The following is a 20,183-nucleotide window of genomic DNA, read 5'->3' on the forward strand; positions in this document are numbered from 1 at the left end:
GTAATAACGTGGCCGAGAAACGATTAGTACCGCTGGGAGTTCAACGCCAAGGAGTTGGCATGCCAACCCCCTCGGTGAGTATTAAAAAAGGCAAAATATCGAACGCTGCCGTTCGAAATTGGCGATAAATTGTAGGTCCCGGTCTAATTGGCCCTCATGTGCAGAAAATGGCAGTGGTGTGACAAAAATTATTAGTGTGAAAAAAAGAACTATTAGTTCGCCGAAGATACATCCGAGATCATAAGTCTCATTCAATGTATATCCTAAAATTAAAGTTTGGTGCTTAAATTCGTTACCTATATTTATCTGGTTCCACCCCTTTTTTTTCCTATTCTAGTATTTTTCGTTCCTCCGTTTCCTCTTCGAGTTATGGTATGTGTGTTTATTTTTCCTCGTGTGAAAACCTTTCCAAACAGTTTTTTTGTATTGCCAACCCCGATCGGCACATGTGCAGATCAATAACATTTTCATTCTTTGTCATTTACAGGATATACCTAGGTACATAAGCAAAGTTCTATTTCCAGGCTTTCTGCAAGAAATCACAAATTTCCATCAGAAAATTGTGAAAATTTAGGAATGTCCCGACGATCAGGGATGTGGGAAATTTTTTTTGATACTCTTCAAAGATCAAAAATCTCTGCATATCTTTTGTGCAGAACCAGCAGCTCGTAAAATAATTTCACCCGCAAAGTAGGTTCTTGAAAGGACTTTCCTATTTTCTTCACCGAAGTGTATGATAGAAATAATTCTCTGCCGCGTGAAACTTCAGCAGTTTGGTCGTTTTTTTTCAGCATGTGCAGTACGATTTACATTGACATCCCCATGGTGGTGAATGAACAGCTTTTCTTTCTCGATGCCTTCTCACCCCTTTCATAAAGATATTTCACACGTTTTTTAGCCTTTTTGATAGTCACTGCTCTAGTTTTCTTTCAAACCGAACACTGAACGTGCTCTATCACCGTCGGGCAATTTTAGCATATCCCTGATGGGGCTGGACCGTAGCGAAAATAATACAAAATACGAAATAAAATGAAACAACGCACACAGATAGTGACTATAGAAGTAGAACATACCAATGCATGATGGGGGATGACACCAAAGTATGCAGATAAAATAAAATTATACAATAGATACAAATGGGTGAGGGGGGCGCACTTGTAAGAAAGCTCTAGATAGCAGAGAACAGAATAACTTCAGTAACGAATTCTTTTTGTGAATTATAGTGAAACCTCTCTGAAAGAGTTGCTACTCTTCGGAGATGAACCAATTTCCAGTCGGGAATTTTTTTCTGGATACAAATATTAAATCTTTATTTTAAAAGGTGCTGATAGAAATCAGTTTCCTGATTCAAAGTAGGTTGCCTTATACATCGACTACTGTATTGGAGCAGAATACGGATGCGAACCCATTAATCACGCGTTATTGACACCTAAAGTTGCTTGAAATACTAGGCTGACGTATGTGTTACCATTGAGCAAAAGTTTGACGTCCAATCACTGTTCCCTATCCTGCTTTTTTTCAAACGATTTTCAAGAGTGACAAACTTGCTATTATCTTGAACATAGATGGCGAGCCCGCTCTCCTTTATTGGTGCTTTAATTGAACACGTAGAGGTCGCCTCTTTCCAATTTTTTCTTGTCTGGAATACCTTCCCTTTTACACAAATATTAGTACCTTATTAAAGGGACGACTCTCTCTGAGGGGTCGGTTTTCTTAAAAAAAGTTGCTTCTCTTACAGGTTTCACTGTAGGTATTATAAGCAAATACTTTTTATCTCTCTCAGGATTGAATCTAAAAGATATATATATTGCGCTAAATGTGATTAATGTGGTTATAATACGTAATACAAGGATATTATGCAAGGATATTATGCTTATAGGATATTATGCATATTCGCCGAAAATTTTGGCAAGTTTGATAAATTTCCCTGGATTTATTTTCGCCGTTGGTTATGCATACTCAAGCGTCGCGTCGTTTGCAAACATAATTAATCGTACTATGATATACTATACATAATAATTCATCAAGTATTCACCAATTAGCGTATTATGCGTAATCAAAAATAAAGGCAGTAAATTTCAATTATCAAATTTACCAACGATGTTTAGATATCATGCATATTCGCCGGTAAAAGTGATATATATTCGAGTTTCAAAGAAGTGACGACAAATATTGAATACTTTGACTAGGTACAAGGGTTTTCGTAAAGATTGTCCGAATGGCCGCTTAACCGAGGAAGGTTTCCTCCGAATCTACAAGTTGTTCTTTCCGCAGGGAGATCCATCTAAATTCACTTCACTGCTCTTCAGGGTATTCGATGAAAATAAGGTGAGTTTTCAGCACAATAGAACTATTTCATCACAAAACTGAGTAACTGGTTTTAATTTATACAAAAATTGCCACGTTTTTAAGCCACGGCCTTAAGACTATTTTCTTAAGGCCGGAGTTAAACTGGAAAAGTTTGATAAAAGTTCTTTTATAAAACTTAAAAAATTCAACTAATGAGCGCATCGGCTACATTCGAGCGAATGTTTCGTGTTTATAACTTGGGCAGCGCTGAGTATTATCGCTAGTTGAGTTTTCTCGATTTACTGAGAATTGAAAAAGTGACAAACCATTATAAATAAATAACATATTATACATAATACAAGATATACAGAAGACTGGATGTTGTGAAGATATTTATTATTTGAGATGTTAATTTTTTAAGGAAGGAAAAAACTCATCTCTGCCTCTACCGGAAGTCGAATCCGGGTCCCTCGATTGCCGGACGAGTGCTCTGACCACTAAGCTACAGAGAAGATAGAGATTTCCCTTCGCTAGAGCGTATATATGCCGAACGGAACCGTGCAATGGACGGTGAAACCGATCAGCTAATAGCTCATGGACGACGAGCCACCAGAGGGCTACATATTATACATAATACTGGCAGAATTGAAGTGGCAAACCATTGCCACTTCTGAAAATGCGAGCCGATTTCCCCATTAAAAGTCTCGCCACAGAGCAACAGGCCTACAACGATAAATTATTCAATTATTACATTTCACGCATAGTTAGAAAAATCGGTGGCAGATGGCAGCATTACACAGAAACAAACTACACATCGAGTTTCACTACACGTACATTCCAACATGTACTAATTCGTTAGAGGTTCAGCAGAGGAATATGGACGAGGTGCGTGTGGTTTAAGTCTCTTCAGTTGGATTTGTAGAAATATTTGTCCTTTAGCGGCATTATGGCCAAAGGTCAATCCAACCCGAGGTAACTTTCTCTTGGGAGCTGCCACTGCTCTAGTGATGATAGTAATGTCATTAGCGAGCCATTCTATATATATACATGCACAACTCAAATTTGGTTAACAAAACACTTGAATGGCAATTTCTGAGTTGCAAAAAAAATTCCAATTAAGGGGAAAAACCGCGAATACGGGGCACTGACTGTGTGTGAATTTCACAAATTTCTGTTTAATGAATTTTCTTAGAAATTTTTTTAAGTGGAACGATGAGATTTCCAGGACTTCTCATCCACCCTGTACGTCGATGCAGTAATTAATAGCGGAAATTAAATTTACTTAATTTATCAAGTTCAAGATTTAACTGCTTTCGATTATAGCTTCTCTCAAGTGCACAGTGAAAGAAAATGAACTCGATAAAAAATATATGTTTGTATAATTCTGTATTATAGGATGGTGCTATTGAGTTTGAAGAATTCATCAGAGCTTTGTCAGTCACGTCTAAAGGCAACGTCGATGAAAAACTGAACTGTAAGTGCATTTTAACTTAAAAACGATAGCATTATTTATCGAGTCATTTCCATCGTTGAATTCCTGTTTGAGCTTGTCCTTGATTGGCATCCAGCTCCAGTTGTCAATCAAAATGCCTTTTAATACAAAATGTGAAACAAAAAGTCAATAACGTAATGTCAAAATATTTTCCTGAGTTACGCCTAAATGTGAATGAATAATGACTATTTTTTATTCAGGTGAGAAATAATTCATATTGCTGTTTTTAAGTCACAAAAATAATTATTCTGGCATTTTTCCAAGCATTTTTTTTCTGAGCTGAAAGTGCATTTAATATCTTTTAAAACTATAGTTACATGTATTTGGCGTCACATTTTGGCTTTTTTTTTTTTGTTTTTCATTCGACATGAGCTCGTGAATATTTAAAAGGCTTATTTAAGATAAAAGGAAGAAAAACATTGAATTCTTTTCTAAATGATGAGCTGCAATATTTCCACTTCGAACATCTGCTCCCAGGGCATCAAATTAAGTTTAATTCTCTCTCTTCTCATTTTGGCATTTCGCCCACCGTTGGCATTTTTCTTTTTACTTCTCCACGGCATGTTATTACCTTTAAAAATTCATGTTCTAACACTTGAACTCAAAACGCAAACACTTTCGCATATGCATGCAATCAATAATTTTTCTCTGTCGGGATAATGTGTATTTATGATGGGATCTCAGGTGTTTGAATAGTTTTTGAAAAAGTTACGCAAATTTTAATTTTTCTCCCTTCAAAGTTTAGTGCTTTTTTTTTTTTTTTTTAATATAAAATCAATATTTCTCTTAAGTATTAATTTTATGCATGCGTATTAAATCATGTCGGTGCGTCAAATATTTGGGTAGTCCTTAATCCTGTTTAATCAAGTCGGTTTCAAATTATTGAAGTATATCGAGGATTTTAGTTCTGAAGCGCTTTGAAGTTTGCAATCCTCTATTTTGGGTTTTGCTTTAGTGGATTAAAATGAGCTCAATCTACAAGGTTCATGCAGATATTTTGTCTGACACCCGCAGAGGTCCACGCAAAATCCGGTTAATTTCTGATAGACTGATCATAGTATTTTGCCAGGAATGCACGAGAAAATTTGATCACATTAGTAAAGGGTGTCTAATAAATTTGTAAATAGTTTGAAATGTAACGATTCCTTTGATTTTCAATGCGGTTTGCGAAAAAAAATCTCACGGAGAGGGATTTTATGGTGTAGAAAAATATTTTTAGTTCAAATTTCCGGTGATAGAGGGTGCTGGCAGTCCCACCGGAGTAGTTGGATCTGAAGCTTAATTCAATCTCTTCTGTGTCCTAAATGTTCGTAAAGCTTCAGCCAGTGATTCGTGGCTGAGATAAAACAACTTCACCAATATTGTTTTAATCACCAATCTCAACATCATAATGTAAATGTCAGTAACAGGAAAATTAAGAAATGAGCCGTTTCGTGCACCCTGCGTTTTGTAGAACTTTCATATTTCGGGCGATTTGCTTTCGTGAAGCACCCTCTATCAACGAAATTTGAACTAATGTTTTTTTCTATTCCGAAAAGGAATCGCCCCCTGCTGAGAATTACTCTTTTGCAAACCGCATTAAAATATACAAATTCCTTCCATTTTTATGAATTTTTAAACTTTACGAATTTATTGGGCACCCTGCATGCAATCCTACTTCCCCTTGGAGATATGGACTGGCTACAAAGTGCATTCACATGTTTTGTCAACTACTAAATTACACATGCACCTCTTCATTCCTCTGCGGAATTTCCAACGAAATTGGTACGTGTTGTGAACCTAATGTGAGGTTTGTTTCTGTGTAATGCTTGTTATAGTGCTGCCATCAATACATGGTTTGTCTGTCAATAGCGGTTCAAGAAAAATTCAGTTAATCTCTGGTAGCCATAGTATTACATCTATTTCAACGCAATAGCAAATTTTTTAACTAATGGGCTAGGTCATAGGTGAACAACCTGCCCCCCAAGAAGTTCCATCCGGCCTGCGAAAAGTATTCCGGTACAAAACTGACAACACACACACACTACATGCCTAGGCTAACCACAGTTCATTCATAAAAATGCATGAAATCAGAATCCATACGGTATATCTCCACATATCACAAAAAATAGCCAAGTTCAGCCAAAACATTGTCAAAGGCAAATAAAGTTGTTAATTACAGCCAAAAAAAAATTGTCATGGGCAAGTACAAAGTTGTCAATTTAAGTTAAAAATTTGTAAAATGCAAATAAACGTGCCGGATGCAGCGAAAAATGTTTTCAAGGGCATGTTAATTTACCTTTCACAACATTTTTTGGCTTTATTTGACAAAAAAAAAATTAAAGTATGCGTAAAGTAGCCAATTACGTCCAAAAAAATTGGCAATAATTTATAAGTCAACGTAGTTTCAATTCTTGATTTGAAAACTTATTTCCAACGAGGCTTATTCTAAAAGGAAAAACGGGACATATAATGAAAAATTTAGGACGACAAAAATTAGAGGTATTCCCCGTAAAATGCGGGGTCAAATGCTCACCCTGGCTGTTTCTGGCCCGCGCGGATTGAAAAGATTGTGCACCCCTGAGCGAGGCATCCCCATCCTCTGTTTGCTAGATCGTCTACTCAAATTCCGTTAAATACCTGTGAATGCTTGAATTTTAAATACAGGGATTCGCATTGATCAGAAATGAATTGGGTTGTCGGGGAAATTAAATTGGCATTAGCTCTTCAATAATTCCAACATTAGTTCAGGGGTGGTTTGCATTGTGGAAATTATTTTCCACACTAATTATTATTTATTAGTTTGTATTGTGTTTATCTATCGTGGACTAATTGGAAAATCCGGCTTAAAGGAAATAACGTGGTAATTTTTCAACGCGCTCTACTAATTGGGTAAAATTATCTAGCACTTTCTAATCGGCCGGATATTTTAAAGGCTTGTTTTAACGATCCATGCAAATATTATTAGCATGAATCATTAGAGCAAATTTAAATTATTGCAAATGTTATACTAATAAAAATTTGTTTACAGTGGTTTCATTACAATAAACTAGATTCTTTAAATCAACCTACGATCTCTTAGGGCAGGGGTTCTTAACCTTTTTCAGCTCAAAATAATCAGCTCCGCGACCCATGGGACACTGTTTTTCGAAATCAGTGATGCGATAAGCACATTCATTTATAACAGGAGTGTAATGGAATTCGTACGACCCTTGGAAGCGCCTGTGAATCAAGTTTGGGTCGGGACCCATAGCTCAAGAGACCCTGTGAGTGGATTTGAATGACCCATCTCGGCTCCTGTGACCCTAGGTAATGAACATGGGTTTTAGGTCATTCATCTTTTAGATGAGATATAAAAAATTCATGGGAGATAACTCCCCCAGGTTTACTGAAATTTCGTCTCCGACATTTCGCTCCCGGAAATTTCACTTGCCCTGACAACGTGAGTGAGAAAATGAGTGCGAGTGAATGAAAGACTGGTTACTCACTCGGTCAGTGTTACATATGGATGAATGAATGATAGTAAGACTGACCAAATGTTTATGATGAGTGACCGATTGAAGGGTGAGTGACAGTATGAAACCAAGTGAGTGTACTCGCTCATACGGTCACTCTCTCATATAGTCACTCGGTCAGGGCAGGCGAAATCTACCGGGGATGAATCGTTTCCATTCTGAAGTTGCCCAAAAGCAGTTTCTGCTCCCACTGCAGCTTAGAAACCCCGAAAAATTAGGCTCTTATTTTAAGCCCCGTTTGATTCCATTGATTTTGAACGGTAAAGTCTCGCCACAGAGAGCAACAGGCCAACAACAATAAAATTATTTAATCATTACACTTCACCCATAGAAAAAAATGATGGCAGATGGCAGCACTACTCATAACAAGCATTTACACAAAAACAAACTTCGTCATGTCACTACACATGCACACACATTCCAACATGTACCAATTCGTTAGAAGTTCTGCAGAGGAATACGGACGAGGTTCATGTCTGGTTCAGTAGTTGTAGTGTAAAGAAACAATGATAATCATGTCGGACCCTGGGTTTCAGCCCTGTCCATGGGTAAATTCGTGAAAAATTCTTTTTGTCGTGCGACATCGTGCTTTTATTGCATTGCATTTGCTGGTACAAAGATCCATAGAAACGCTAAATGAGTAGAATAACGTACGAGGGATGACCTTCTGTTCACATAAGGCTGTCCATTTAAGCACGATTTTTAATAGAATTAAATATCTCTATAGCTGTCAAAATAAACTCTACCGTCGTTCTAAGTAGATCTTCATTTTACCACTAAACTAAGAAACCTAGAGCATTTTGTATTTTAAGAATTTAGCAGCCTTATAACAAGATGAGAAAAGTCATAAAATTTCAGCAACCTGAAATAAACCATCTGGATGTAATCGTATGTCAGAGTAGCTTTTCGATCAAAATGACCGTTTCTGCCGTTCTAGTGTAAAAGCAAGATGAAGCTCGTAATCAATGCATTTTAATCCTGTTTATACCCTTAATATTTCGTAACCCGATGAGGACTCAACTTGTATAAGAAATGCAACCGCACTATGAGGATTATGCCTAAATATCCAATTTTTTTTCCCACTCGGGGAAATATACGTGTACCAGAAGTAGCCAATTAAAAAGTGTTTCAATAAACATAGCAACGAAATAAGCACGGACACGAATGACACAACGTGGTAGTTCTCAAATTTTTTGTCACACATGACTTCCTTTGTCCAATTCATGATTCACCCACGTCTCCCTAAAATAGTTTAAGATATTTGCTCTTATAAAAAAACCACTTCAAAGCATAAATAGGCATGTAAATCAGTATCTCCAACTCGTGGAGACGCCCCTAGGAACCGTGGCTCACACTTTGAGAAACATTGACGTAACGTCTGGTTCCATTTATAACCAAGGAAGTGAAAATAACGTTTTCGTGATAGCGCTACGTACATTGGCAAACTACGCATATGTAAATTTTTACAAAGAGTATTTTCTCAATATTTTGAACTTTTCATTTTTACGCACATAGTGGCATCTGGTGGTCACAATGTAATATTTTTGTCCTCAAAACAAAAACAAGTATCAAAAATTCATTAAACTTCAAAAATTTGTTAAAAAGGAACAAATGACAAAAAATTAGTTTGCACGAATGGGATCAATTCAGGTAGAATTTTTCTAATAAAACTTTCAAAAACCACCTACAGATGGAACTAAAATTAAATTCGAAGATTTATGCAAATCATTCTGCCAATTATCGATGCACGTGCATTCTTCATTCGGTGCCATAACACTGATTAGCATAACCTGCTTCGAAAATTGCAAACTAGTGCCATATTTTGTCGTTGTTCGGCTCTTTTTTATAAGGAATAAAGTTTCAAACTCCGTCTTATCCTATTCATGCAAACAATTCTTTTTCCCTAATCGTTAAAAATTGACTAAAGTTTTAGCGAACTTGTAGACGCACCCTTGTAATAAGACCTTCCGTGCCTGTTTATTTCGTTGCCATATTTTATTCACTAAAAATAACTTTCAAAAGCCTAGAAAAATTTTGTATAGACTTTCAAATGTGTTTTGTATGAAGCGAAATATATTAATAAACAAAGATGTTTCGAAAAAATATTTCAAATTCAAAACATTCCCAAAATATTAAAGTTATGATGTGGAATATTTTTCAAATGAGCTAATCAATAAAGGAATTGAGCCAAATACTGAAACAATTGGCTTTTTTCCGTGTATCAAACAAAGTAAGGCTTTTGAAATCGATTTATTTTTTTAGAAAGTCTTATTTCGTTTCTTTTAAATCCGCAAAATTCATTTGCTTTTGAATTCGTTGCCGTTGCTAGTTGGTGCGAAGTATCGAGCGCTGAGCTCTCATCGTCTTCGTTTCTCTACTAGGTAGAGATAATTATAGTCACACACACAATGGCAAAATGGTTGCTTTAAAACATCGGCGAATTTTTTTAAACCCTTCATAAAATATTCTCACTACTACAATACAATATTAGTTTACTGATATATAGTTAGTAGTCTACTTTTGAATTCCTAAATTATGAAAATTTCAATACGTTGTCTTTTTCGTTCGAAAAAAACAATACAGGGTGCAACAAAAGTTGATTAATTTTACAATTTCTTGAAAGAACGATAAAAAATTGTGGTTTGCCCGAATGTTGTTGTAGATAATCCTAAATATGACAGTGGCCTGTGGGTTCCGACTGAAATTGGCACACAGTGCATACCCCTGAGTCATTTCTTAGCCATCCTGGACTAGTAGTGCGATTTTCGCCATGGTTGTATATGTTTTATTTTTAAACTACTTAGAGTTTAATATAACCCAATATGGGTAATATTAAACTCTATTAATCTAGGGGGAAATAGAAAGTTTGTAGATAAAAAGATGGAATTTTTTTAACCAAAAAAATTACTTTCAGAAGTCACTAATAGATGAAGCTGAGATTAAACTCTAACTTCAACTTTCACACACATAAGGCCGTCGATTTGGATGGACGTGCATTCTTCATTCGGTGCCGGCAGCTTGCATAAACTGCATAAAAACAAATTTGCATAAACTGCTTGAAAAATTGCGTATTAGTGGCATCTTTTGTCGTTTTTCGGAACTTCAAAAAGCCGGATTTCTTTTCATCCCATTCGTGCAAATTAATTTTTTTTTTTGCCGCATATTTGTTTTTCAAGGTTTTAACGAGCTTTTGACGCACCCTTTAATGTGGCGTTTTATCAAGCTTGTTTATTTTTTTGCCATATGTTATTCACTAAGAAAATAATTTCAAAAGCCAAGAAAAATTTTATCTTTTCGTAGAAAACCCATTTGAAAGCCTTAAAATACAGATACTGTATCACACAAAGATATCGTTTCGAAAAAAAAATTCAGATTCAAATCTTTTCCAAAATTTCAAAGGGATATGTGCAATATTTCAAATGAGCTACTAACTAAAAGAATTGAGTCAAACACCGAAAAAAACTGGCTTTATTCGATGCATCAAAGTAGGGTTTTTGTAATCGTTTTTCTGTTTTCTTTGTCAGTAGTCTTTCGTTTCTCTAAATCCACAAAATTCAATTGCTTTTGAGTTTCTAAAGTATGAAAATTTCAATACAGTAGTTACCTTTTAGGTTCGTGAAACAATACAGGGTCCGTCAAAAGTTCAATAAAACTTTTTGCCATTTGTCCGTGTAATAAATGTTCATATTGTGGTTTGCACGAATGGTATTAGTGGTAGATCGAGAAGCGCACCAACCTCTCTCGGTGTAGGCCTTACTGCGGTAGCAATCTTTTCAATTTATTTCCGTGCTAATTAGGTAGCAATCTTTTCCTGCGGCATATTGCAGTCTCTATTGTATCCGTGTCAGAAAAGTTTCTAACAAATCGGATATCGAACTCGTGCCACCTTAACGTCCTTTGGTACTTATGGTCTCGCGAGAGTGCAGCAGTCGGGCGAGGATATACAACTTGCGGCCTAGACGATGGTGGACCTACGACTACTGAAAACCGATGTCGACAATCGTACTGATATCTGGAAGCTGGACAATGTAAAAACATTTGACTGTGATTAGTCAATTCACTGCGATTCTAAATTTTATATTTATTATTGACAATCATTCGATTAACTGACGATTGCTAGATGTCAGATGATTGACAATGTCAACATTGTCAGATGAAGGCAACAAAAAAAAAAAAAAAAAAAAAAAATTTTATATATATATATATATATATATTTTTTTTTTTTTTTGTTGCCTTCATCTGATAATGTTGTTTATAATAAAACTTTCCGGATACACCCATCCTTCGGGAACGCTTCGATATCTATGAGATGGGAAGCGGGGTGTAGCCGGTCTTCAAAGGTACTTTAGGTGAGTACCTCATTGAAATGGGCTACCGCGCTTCATAGTCTGTTTGAAAAATTGCATATAAGTGTCATCTTTTATCGTTTTTTAAGGAAAACGTGTCCTCAAAGCCGATCTCCTTTCATCCCATTCGTATAAATTAAAAATTTTTATTCCTAATTAATTTTAAAGGTTTTGGCGAACTTTCCTGTGATTCAACGTTTCATCATGCTTATTTCGTTGCGATATTTCATTTACTAAAAAATGACTTTTCAATAGGCCAAGAAAAAAATTCATATTTTCTAAAACACATTGATTGAAAGTCTGAAAATATCACGCTAAGATAATATCGTTTCGCGAAACAAAATTCCAAAAACTTTTTCCAAAATTTCAAAGATATTTTGGAATATTTCAAATGAGCTATTCAATAGAAGAATCGAGCTAAATACTAAAACTGGCCTTATTTTTCCCCAATGCATCAAAGTAGGGTTTTTAAAACTGGTCCAATTCATTTTTTTTTTCCTGGAAAGTCTTTTGTTTCTCTAAATCCACAAAATTCAATTGCTTTGGAGTTTCTAAAATAAAAACAATTTCAATCGACTCTGGTTTATTTCCTTTCCCTCCTTCAAAATGGTTCTAGAACAGATTTGATACATCGTGTTTCATCTCACTAGGCAAGTAAGGAATACAGAGCTTGTTTACACCCAGAGGAGATGTACGTCGGGAGAGAATAGGAAATGGTTCCCAGCGTCCACTCCGTATTCTTTTTTTATATATCCATTTTTCATTTCCTATCCTAACACCATCTCTCGCCTACTGTGGATCCGATTTCATGAAAAATTGAAATCGCTTCTTTCAGCTGGTGGTAGCCTCGAACCCTATGTCATCTCTTCTAGTTTTTTGGAGATATATATATTTTCTGTTCTTTCTCCCCGAGGCTTCGATGAAACCTCTGGGAGAGAATAGTTCCCGTCGTGTATATACGGCCCATCGATTGGAGGAATGGCTTCTGGCATTTTCACTTTGTACTTCCCATGAAGAAAACGGGCACTGCTTTTATAGAAGAATTTTATTTTATTCTTCACTGGTTCTTTCAAATCACGTTCAGGATTTTTTATTTTTCATATCAAAGATGTTGGATAGAGCTTTCTGTGTTATTACTGCCAAGGAAGTTCAATGTCTTCGAAATACCGACGCTGATCGATATCTTTCATGAATGGTTGATTAGCATATTGCATCTTGTCGAGGCTTTCTTTAGCATGAGCTCGTGTATTGTGTGTGTCTGGTGATCGATCCGAGAACTGTTTTGGTGATGTGGGAAGGTGATGGGTTTTTGTATATTGATATACGTATACTGTGTATCTCGAATTTCGCCTGGTTGAAGAACTCGTTATCGTAGTATAGAGGTACCTATCCTGGGGAAGGGACGGCAACAGATTTATATGCAGCTGAATTAGACGTCGCCTAGGGCTTTGCAGATGCAATAAATTGATGGAAGAAACGAACAAGATGAACTAGCGTTTCCACGGGGATCTGAGCGATTTCATCATACTTTTGTGGCTGGTCTTTGTTTTTGACGATGCAAAAATCATTCTGTACTTCGCAATTCCCTTAAGGATGCCGTGCTTCGTTTATTTTTGTGTGTAAAGGTTTTTTAATTGTGCGGTCCAGTGTTCATCAATACGCATTTAGATGTTGGTTATAACCAAGATTGACATTCTTTAACATTTTTTCATGAAATTCAACGTTCATGAAATTTTCATCAGATGCAATTAAACGCTATGCATAGATTTATTTATTTGATTTACCCTTTCCACGGCATAGTATAAATTACTACAGCCCTTTTTAAAATGTCTTTTTTCAATTTAATAGGCTTTCTTCCTATTGTCTGCCAATGCAAACTGAATAAGGAAAAAGTGTTTCATTGATAAATTTCGTAAAATATCTGAGCATGCCATTGACAAAATAAGATCTTTAAAGAGACAAGTTATCTCGTCAATACTGGTTAAGGTGGCCAGAATCGTGTATACAGAGCCGCAACTGGGGAAGCAGGTGGGTCTCGTGACCCGAGCGCCGGACAAAAGGGTGCAAATTTCACCCTTTAACCTCTCCCCAAAATGCGTACTTTCCTAGGCTGAACAAGCATCTGGTGGTGGTCCTGCGCATTCATTTGTCGTACCACGATCATTTTCAGCACACGAGGGCTAATTGGACCGGACCTACCATTTATTGCCGATGCTGAACGGCGGCATTTGGCATTTTTATACACTGACAGGTTGGTGGGCTAACCTCTCAGTGTGGGACACCCTGCGGTAGCAATCGTTTTCTGTGGTCATGTTACCGTTTCTGTCGTACCCCCGCTGAGGAAAGTTTCTGATAGGGACGAATTCGGATATCTCGCGACACCTAAACATATATTTCATACTTTAGGCGAGTATCTCATCAACCTGGGCTACCGCAGCCCTTCATATATACATGACATTGAGAATTAGCAATAAAAACGCTGCGAGCTGTTGGCGAAATTGCCAAAATAATGTTTATAAATAACTTGACGAGAAACATTGCTCCAGCAAGCCTGCCTGCAATATTTATTTTTTCCATGAAATGCATTTTTAACATGTGAAATGTGTTGTGGTAATGTCTTGTAAGTACAAATATTCAATTTGAAAATTATTAAAATTGTCTTCATTCCTGATTCTACTAAAGATGGAATGTTTCTAAAAAAGTGAGCAATATCGCCCCCTGGCAGGGGGCAATAGAAGGGTCCGGTAGCAGCTTTGGATTAAGTATAGGTTTAGCAAGACCTAATGGGCTGTCTTGAGCTTGCTGATGAGAAGGGAAAAAATTTAAAGAAGGGAGCGAGATTGAACAAGTTAGGTAAATTGTGGATTAAACTAAGTTTTGATGAATAAAACGAGGCATTTTTACAAACACTTCGGGTAGGGCGAAATTACGGGAATGTTCCGTTTTTGGGGTTATGTCAATGAGCAAGACTGAACATTATTAACGTTTCCAATTTGGAACCCCGTCAGTTCTATTGCTTAAGAAAAAATATATTTCGTTACTGAAAGCACATATAATTGTTTTTCCCCCTATTAAAATGTGATAATTCAAACTTAGCTGAAATATATTCGTTTATATACCAATATAACCAATTTGGGTGTCCATGAACTCCCCGTCCCCTAAAAAAATTGCAACACATACGTTTTCTTGTTATGCTGTACTCAAATGAGTCAAAAGATCAGCAGAACTAATGAAAATCAATCCGAATCCGTAAAAACGTTTATATATTTTTCTCTGGAGCCTCTTATTTCGAACAGTAAAAATATTGAAATTCTACGACTGTTAATAATTTTCTTGTGTACAGGGGCATTCAAGTTGTATGATGTCGATAATGATGGCTACATCACTAGAGAAGAGATGTATAGCATAGTGGATTCTATTTATCAGATGCTAGTAAGATTACTTTTACTTTTTCCTAATTATTTGTTGAATCTTTTGCGTATTAATTAGACTAATTTATATTTGGATTTGTAGAGATTACAGAGTAATATGAATCATTTTAACATTTTCCTATAAAATTCTGATTCGTGTAATTTTAATGCAGGGCAATCAGAGTAGCGAAGTGAGTGAAGGTGGCGATACTCCACAGGAGCGTGTGGACAAAATATTCCAACAACTTGACAAGGTATTAATTCCTATACCGATATAATTTTCCGCTTTCAGTGTATATGTTACTGCCAAAGCGCACGAAGTGAGGCCGAGTCACGAATTTGCTGAGAGTTTTGATCAAAGACTGATTTGCAGAAATGATTCGGGTTTTGGCCGGTAAATTCGCGAAATGGCTTGAAGATTCGATGTACTGATGAAAGATGGTTTGGTGGGCCCAAATCGACTTTTTCATCGCCAACGAGATACATGGTCATATACAGGGTGTCCTGTAAGTGCTAATGCTGCCATCTCATCAACTGTCCGTCGTAGAGGTACGATTCCAATTTAAAAAATGTTCAAAAGGCGTTGAAAATGTACCCTGCACCAGTTTTCAGATTGAAAATACATTGTGTCATAAAATAAAGTTTAAACTTTTATATGGTTCCTTTGTAACTTCCAATTAGAAAGTTGTTGCTCTGTCTCCTGAGGCCAAAAAAAAAAAAAAAACTATCTAAATGGAATATTCGCTGAGATATTCGAATTGAAAAATCTGAGAAATGTTGGGAAAGGAGCGTGTCCGTTAGTTTTTGCGGTTCTTTTATAACTTTTCTGTGATTTTTGAATTCAAATAGCTTACCGAATATTGCCCTTAGAAACATAGGATTTCTTTTGTTGGGGCCTCAGAAAAGACGGAGCAAAAATTTTCTAATTGGAGGTTAGAGGACAGGGGTACCGTATAAAAATTTAGATTTTTATATTTTGGGACACTGGGTACGGAGTAATTTTTGAACGTCTTTTTGGATTTTTTAAATTGGAATCGTACGTCTGCAGTGGGCGGTTGGTAAGAAAAAGGCCGCATTAGCACTTACGGGATACCATGTATAGTACCTGTATTGGATTAGCTCCATGTGACGCGAGAAAGAAAAGAAATTTGGGAGAAAAGAAACTTGATAAAAGTTTTTGTCAAATTTTGAAAGTTATTACCGAATTGGGATGATGCGTGGACACAAATTATCACAAAATTCGTCTAACGGCTATGACCCCCAAATCATGCTTTTTCATTTACCGACTTCGGCCAGAGATCATCTACAGCTATTTCGCGAACTGGCTGGCCAAAGCACGAAATTCGGGCATTGGCCGGGTCAATTCACAACACAATTGGACAATTCACTAACTAACCGACCATTTCGCGAATTTCGAGCTTTGGCTATAACATACACTGGCTTGTAAGTTTACTGTGAATTTTAAATCCTAATTATTAGCGCTCGGATTTGTCTGCATATTTTTTTGCATATTTCGCTATTTTCACGTGATAGAACATATTTCCAAAATTTAAGGCAAATTTTGCATACTTCAATGATTTTCGATAAAAAATTTAATTTTTTTCTCGCTATATACGGTTGCGGTTCTCGACTCTGGCGAGAGCTGTTATAGGGCTATTTTTATGCACTAAAAATGGAACGTCGTTGCCGATTGGTAAAAATCGTAATTCAGGTTTTTCAATCGGCAATGACATTGAATTGTTACAGCATAAAAGTACTAGCCCTTCAACGACACTGGAGTGTGGCTGTAAATAGATTAATCATCTGAATCGGTGACTCGTGGGAAAAATTGGCTAAAATTAGTGAAGGAAGTTTTTTAACGTTTGCGGAAAATTGAGTTTTTATCAAATAAAAATAATTATTAAATTTGTACTTTTTTAAAGCTGAATACACTACTTGGCTAGGTATTTTTACCTATAGATGGCAGCACATTATGGATTTGGAAAAACTTGCTCAAAAGGGAAATTTTGGCTCGATGAGATCAGTTAGTAAAACCAAGAATTTCTGTTCATACAATAAGTAATGGTTCAAAATAGTTTAGACAGCATCAACACTTCTCATTTCCATATTATTTTGCTAAAACTAATGTTATTTAAGAAAGGAATGAAAAAAAATTTTAGGGCATATTTTTTTCGTTTTATAGAGCATAAATGAATTTTAGAGCATGAAAATCATAGCCCTATACTAATTATGCAATGATTTCTCTCGTAGAACCATGATAACAAGCTTACACTCGAAGAGTTCAAGGAAGGTTCCAAACAGGATCCAAAGATTGTTCAGGCATTGTCTTTGTATTCGACGTAGCCATCCTCAAAAATAACATCACAACGCATGCATTTAATGTGATGCGTTCATATCTAGTCCACATACCAAAAAAAGCTCGATTCCCTCCCTGGCTTTTTCGTCCACTGTGTATGTAAATATTTTGCCAAAAGACTTTAAATCAAGTTTTTTTCCCCCCCTTTTTGCAATGTATAAATTGCCGTTTTAACATTTTTAATGCTTTTCTTGCTTGCTGGTGTTTATCCTCATGTTTGAGATGAAATAAAGTTCAATGTGTTATACCAACTTATATCTGATGGAATTTGTTTTTTGTTCGAATGAAACCAAAATTATTCGCTGAAGATTAGACCTAAAATCCTAGTAATGCAATAATCTCATGGTGCTGTCACACATTGGGAAATGCTTTGAATGCTTTTGAAGGTGTTTAATATCAAGATAACTACATATGTTAACCAATACAGTCGAACTTGTTAATTCAAAGCTCCAGGGACGCTTTTTCGAGACGCGAGACCCGGTGCGAAAGAAATAGCGGGGCTAGAGACGTCTTGATCATTTCGGGGGCCTTGGCCCCGAATTATATATCGGGAGAATATTCTGTGAGGAGAATCGAAAATTCAGAAATGGAAATCGTGAAAATTCAGAATAAATGGAAGAAATAATTCCAGCGTGCCAATTGAAATTCAGAGTGGATGCAAGAAATAGTTGCAGAAATAATGCGGGATTCCATAATTCATGATTACTAAGTACGGGGGTCCGGTGCCACCGTACTTGTCAGGTGGGTCTGTCTAGGACACGGGTTTCCAACTGGTGTTCCGCGGAACTCTGGCTTTCCATGACAGCTTTTTGGGGGTTCCACATGCTCAAACGCCACGGAACTCTTAAAAATCACGGATTCCGGAAAAAGCTTTCAAAGAAAACTTTATTTCTGATACTTTTTATTTTGAATTTTAACCATTTGGAGTGCAAGCTGTTGGCGGTAAATTTGAATGACCTGTATAGGCGATAGAGAGAAGCCTTGTTCTACGTTGAAGGAAATAAAGAAAAATAAGGGTGGAGAGAGAGGAGAACAGTAGAGATATTGAATAAGTCAGTACACACTACATTGCTTTTTCGCCCACACCTACAAACTTGTTTTGTAGTTTTCTTAACTTTTTTTTTTTTGTGTTCCCTTCTGTGTACAGTATATAATGGACGGATTAGTTCTGAGAAGATACATTATCTGTGTCTGTGGTGGAGGGATAAAGCTGAGGAGAACCGGCACCATCGTTATCGCGTTGAGATATCACTGTTGTGGTGGGAGAAAATACTTTTTCGTAGGGTTAAAACTAATACATATACCTTCACAATCAGGAAGAAAGAGTCAGCTCCATGGAATTTATTCCACTGGCGTCCCTGATCGTGAATGGGTTAACGAGGTAGCGTCGTTTGAAAAAGATCTAGACCACTTAGTGTGCAAGCATGTGAGCGAGGGACGAAAACAGCGACCTAGAGGGTATGAAAGCATGAGAATGATGACAAAAGCTTGACGTAGACACAGGCATATTTTTTACGGTGGGGGAAGACTAAGCGGGCTGTGGTCCAGGGTGGCTGATTTTGAGGAATGAGTAGTCAAGAAAACTAGGCTAGAATGTGGGTGAATGGCGGCAAAATTTGAATAGTCCACAGGCCATAAGATGATGAATCCGCATCAGGGGGGGGGGGGGCCGAAAAAGATTTTATCGGAGAGCCCTAAAAATTGTGATCTCTGTAAATTGCTCAAATTTCCACGTGGAAAAATGAGGCATTTGCCCAAATGGCCCTGCTACTTATCGTAGCACCTGATCCCTTTACCGTGGAGTACCTCCTATGCACCAGTGTCTCCTCCGGGCCATGCCTAGGCACTTTATTAAAGAATCGGGCAATATCTTCAATTCAGATACAAACAAAATGAGTGAAACGGCGCTCGGGTTGCTCGATAATACCCTGAGTCGAAAAGCGCTGGAGGTGTTTTGGTTCGAAAATAATTGTTCTTTGTTGTAGTGGCGCCATCTCTAGTAAACGTATGTAAAGCAAAGATGCAGCGCGCGCATGCGACCTCACGTCCAAGTTTAGGAACCTGGTAATGCTTTCTCTCGTATAACTAAGTACGTAAATCTCGTTACGCCTGGTCATCATCTCAATCAGACGCCGCCAGACACCCATGGTGACGGTCACGCAAATCTTTTGCTCCCCATGCTAGCACAACCCTAGCTCTACGGGCCGTACCCAGTCGGACCCATGTAAATTTTTCTACCCTCAACTTTAGCAGTTCTTAACTTTTTCGCGTTATGGCCCACTCAAACGATATGGATATTATCCCAGTTTGTTTCTTTCACGATATAGTGGCAAAACCAGACAAACTGGTGGAGGAATTCAAATCGCAGAAGACCATAGCAGAACATGTCCAGTCAATGAAAAATTTCTTCGAAAGCATCGGAGACGACTATAGCTCTCTACTAAAAGCTAACAACACGTCATCCAAAGCGTGTAACAAGGGTCTAACCTTTCAGAACGCCTTCATTGACTTCGGGAAAATCAAGGAAACAGCGGAGCCAAAAGAGATCAAACGACTGCAGTATCTCACGGAAGGAGGTATAAAATATCTCATCAACTTCCCAAGCCCATGTTTCTACGATGAGTACCCTGGACTGGCTAAGATGAAAAGAAACGAAATCAGGAAAAACCTGGAAAACCTTGGGACAAAAAAGCTGTCATTCACCTCGTACAGCGAAAGCCAAAACACCACTGGCCCAAATAACCCAGCTGGATTCGTAACACTTGACGAAACTTATTCATCCAGAACTGAATCGGG

At 37.1% G+C, this 20,183-nt stretch overlaps 1 protein-coding gene across 1 annotated transcript in view; it reads left to right on the plus strand.

Annotated features, from left to right (window-relative positions):
• LOC149087056 (frequenin-1-like) overlaps nt 1-17,642 on the plus strand; it is a 68,680-nt gene extending 51,038 nt beyond the window's left edge. Inside the window, exons 3-7 of the mRNA XM_089231281.1 lie at nt 2,190-2,328; nt 3,685-3,763; nt 14,965-15,053; nt 15,205-15,285; nt 17,282-17,642. Of these exons, the coding sequence (XP_089087407.1) occupies nt 2,190-2,328; nt 3,685-3,763; nt 14,965-15,053; nt 15,205-15,285; nt 17,282-17,374 (481 nt within the window). The 3' untranslated portion in view covers nt 17,375-17,642. The remainder of the gene's footprint in view (nt 1-2,189; nt 2,329-3,684; nt 3,764-14,964; nt 15,054-15,204; nt 15,286-17,281) is intronic.
• The last annotated feature ends 2,541 nt before the right edge of the window (nt 17,643-20,183 follow it).

The sequence above is a fragment of the Pholcus phalangioides genome, unplaced genomic scaffold (assembly GCF_987345545.1).
Source record: "Pholcus phalangioides strain wild (caught in Gottingen) unplaced genomic scaffold, Ppha-v1.0 ptg000004l_1, whole genome shotgun sequence".
NCBI lineage: Eukaryota > Metazoa > Arthropoda > Arachnida > Araneae > Pholcidae > Pholcus > Pholcus phalangioides.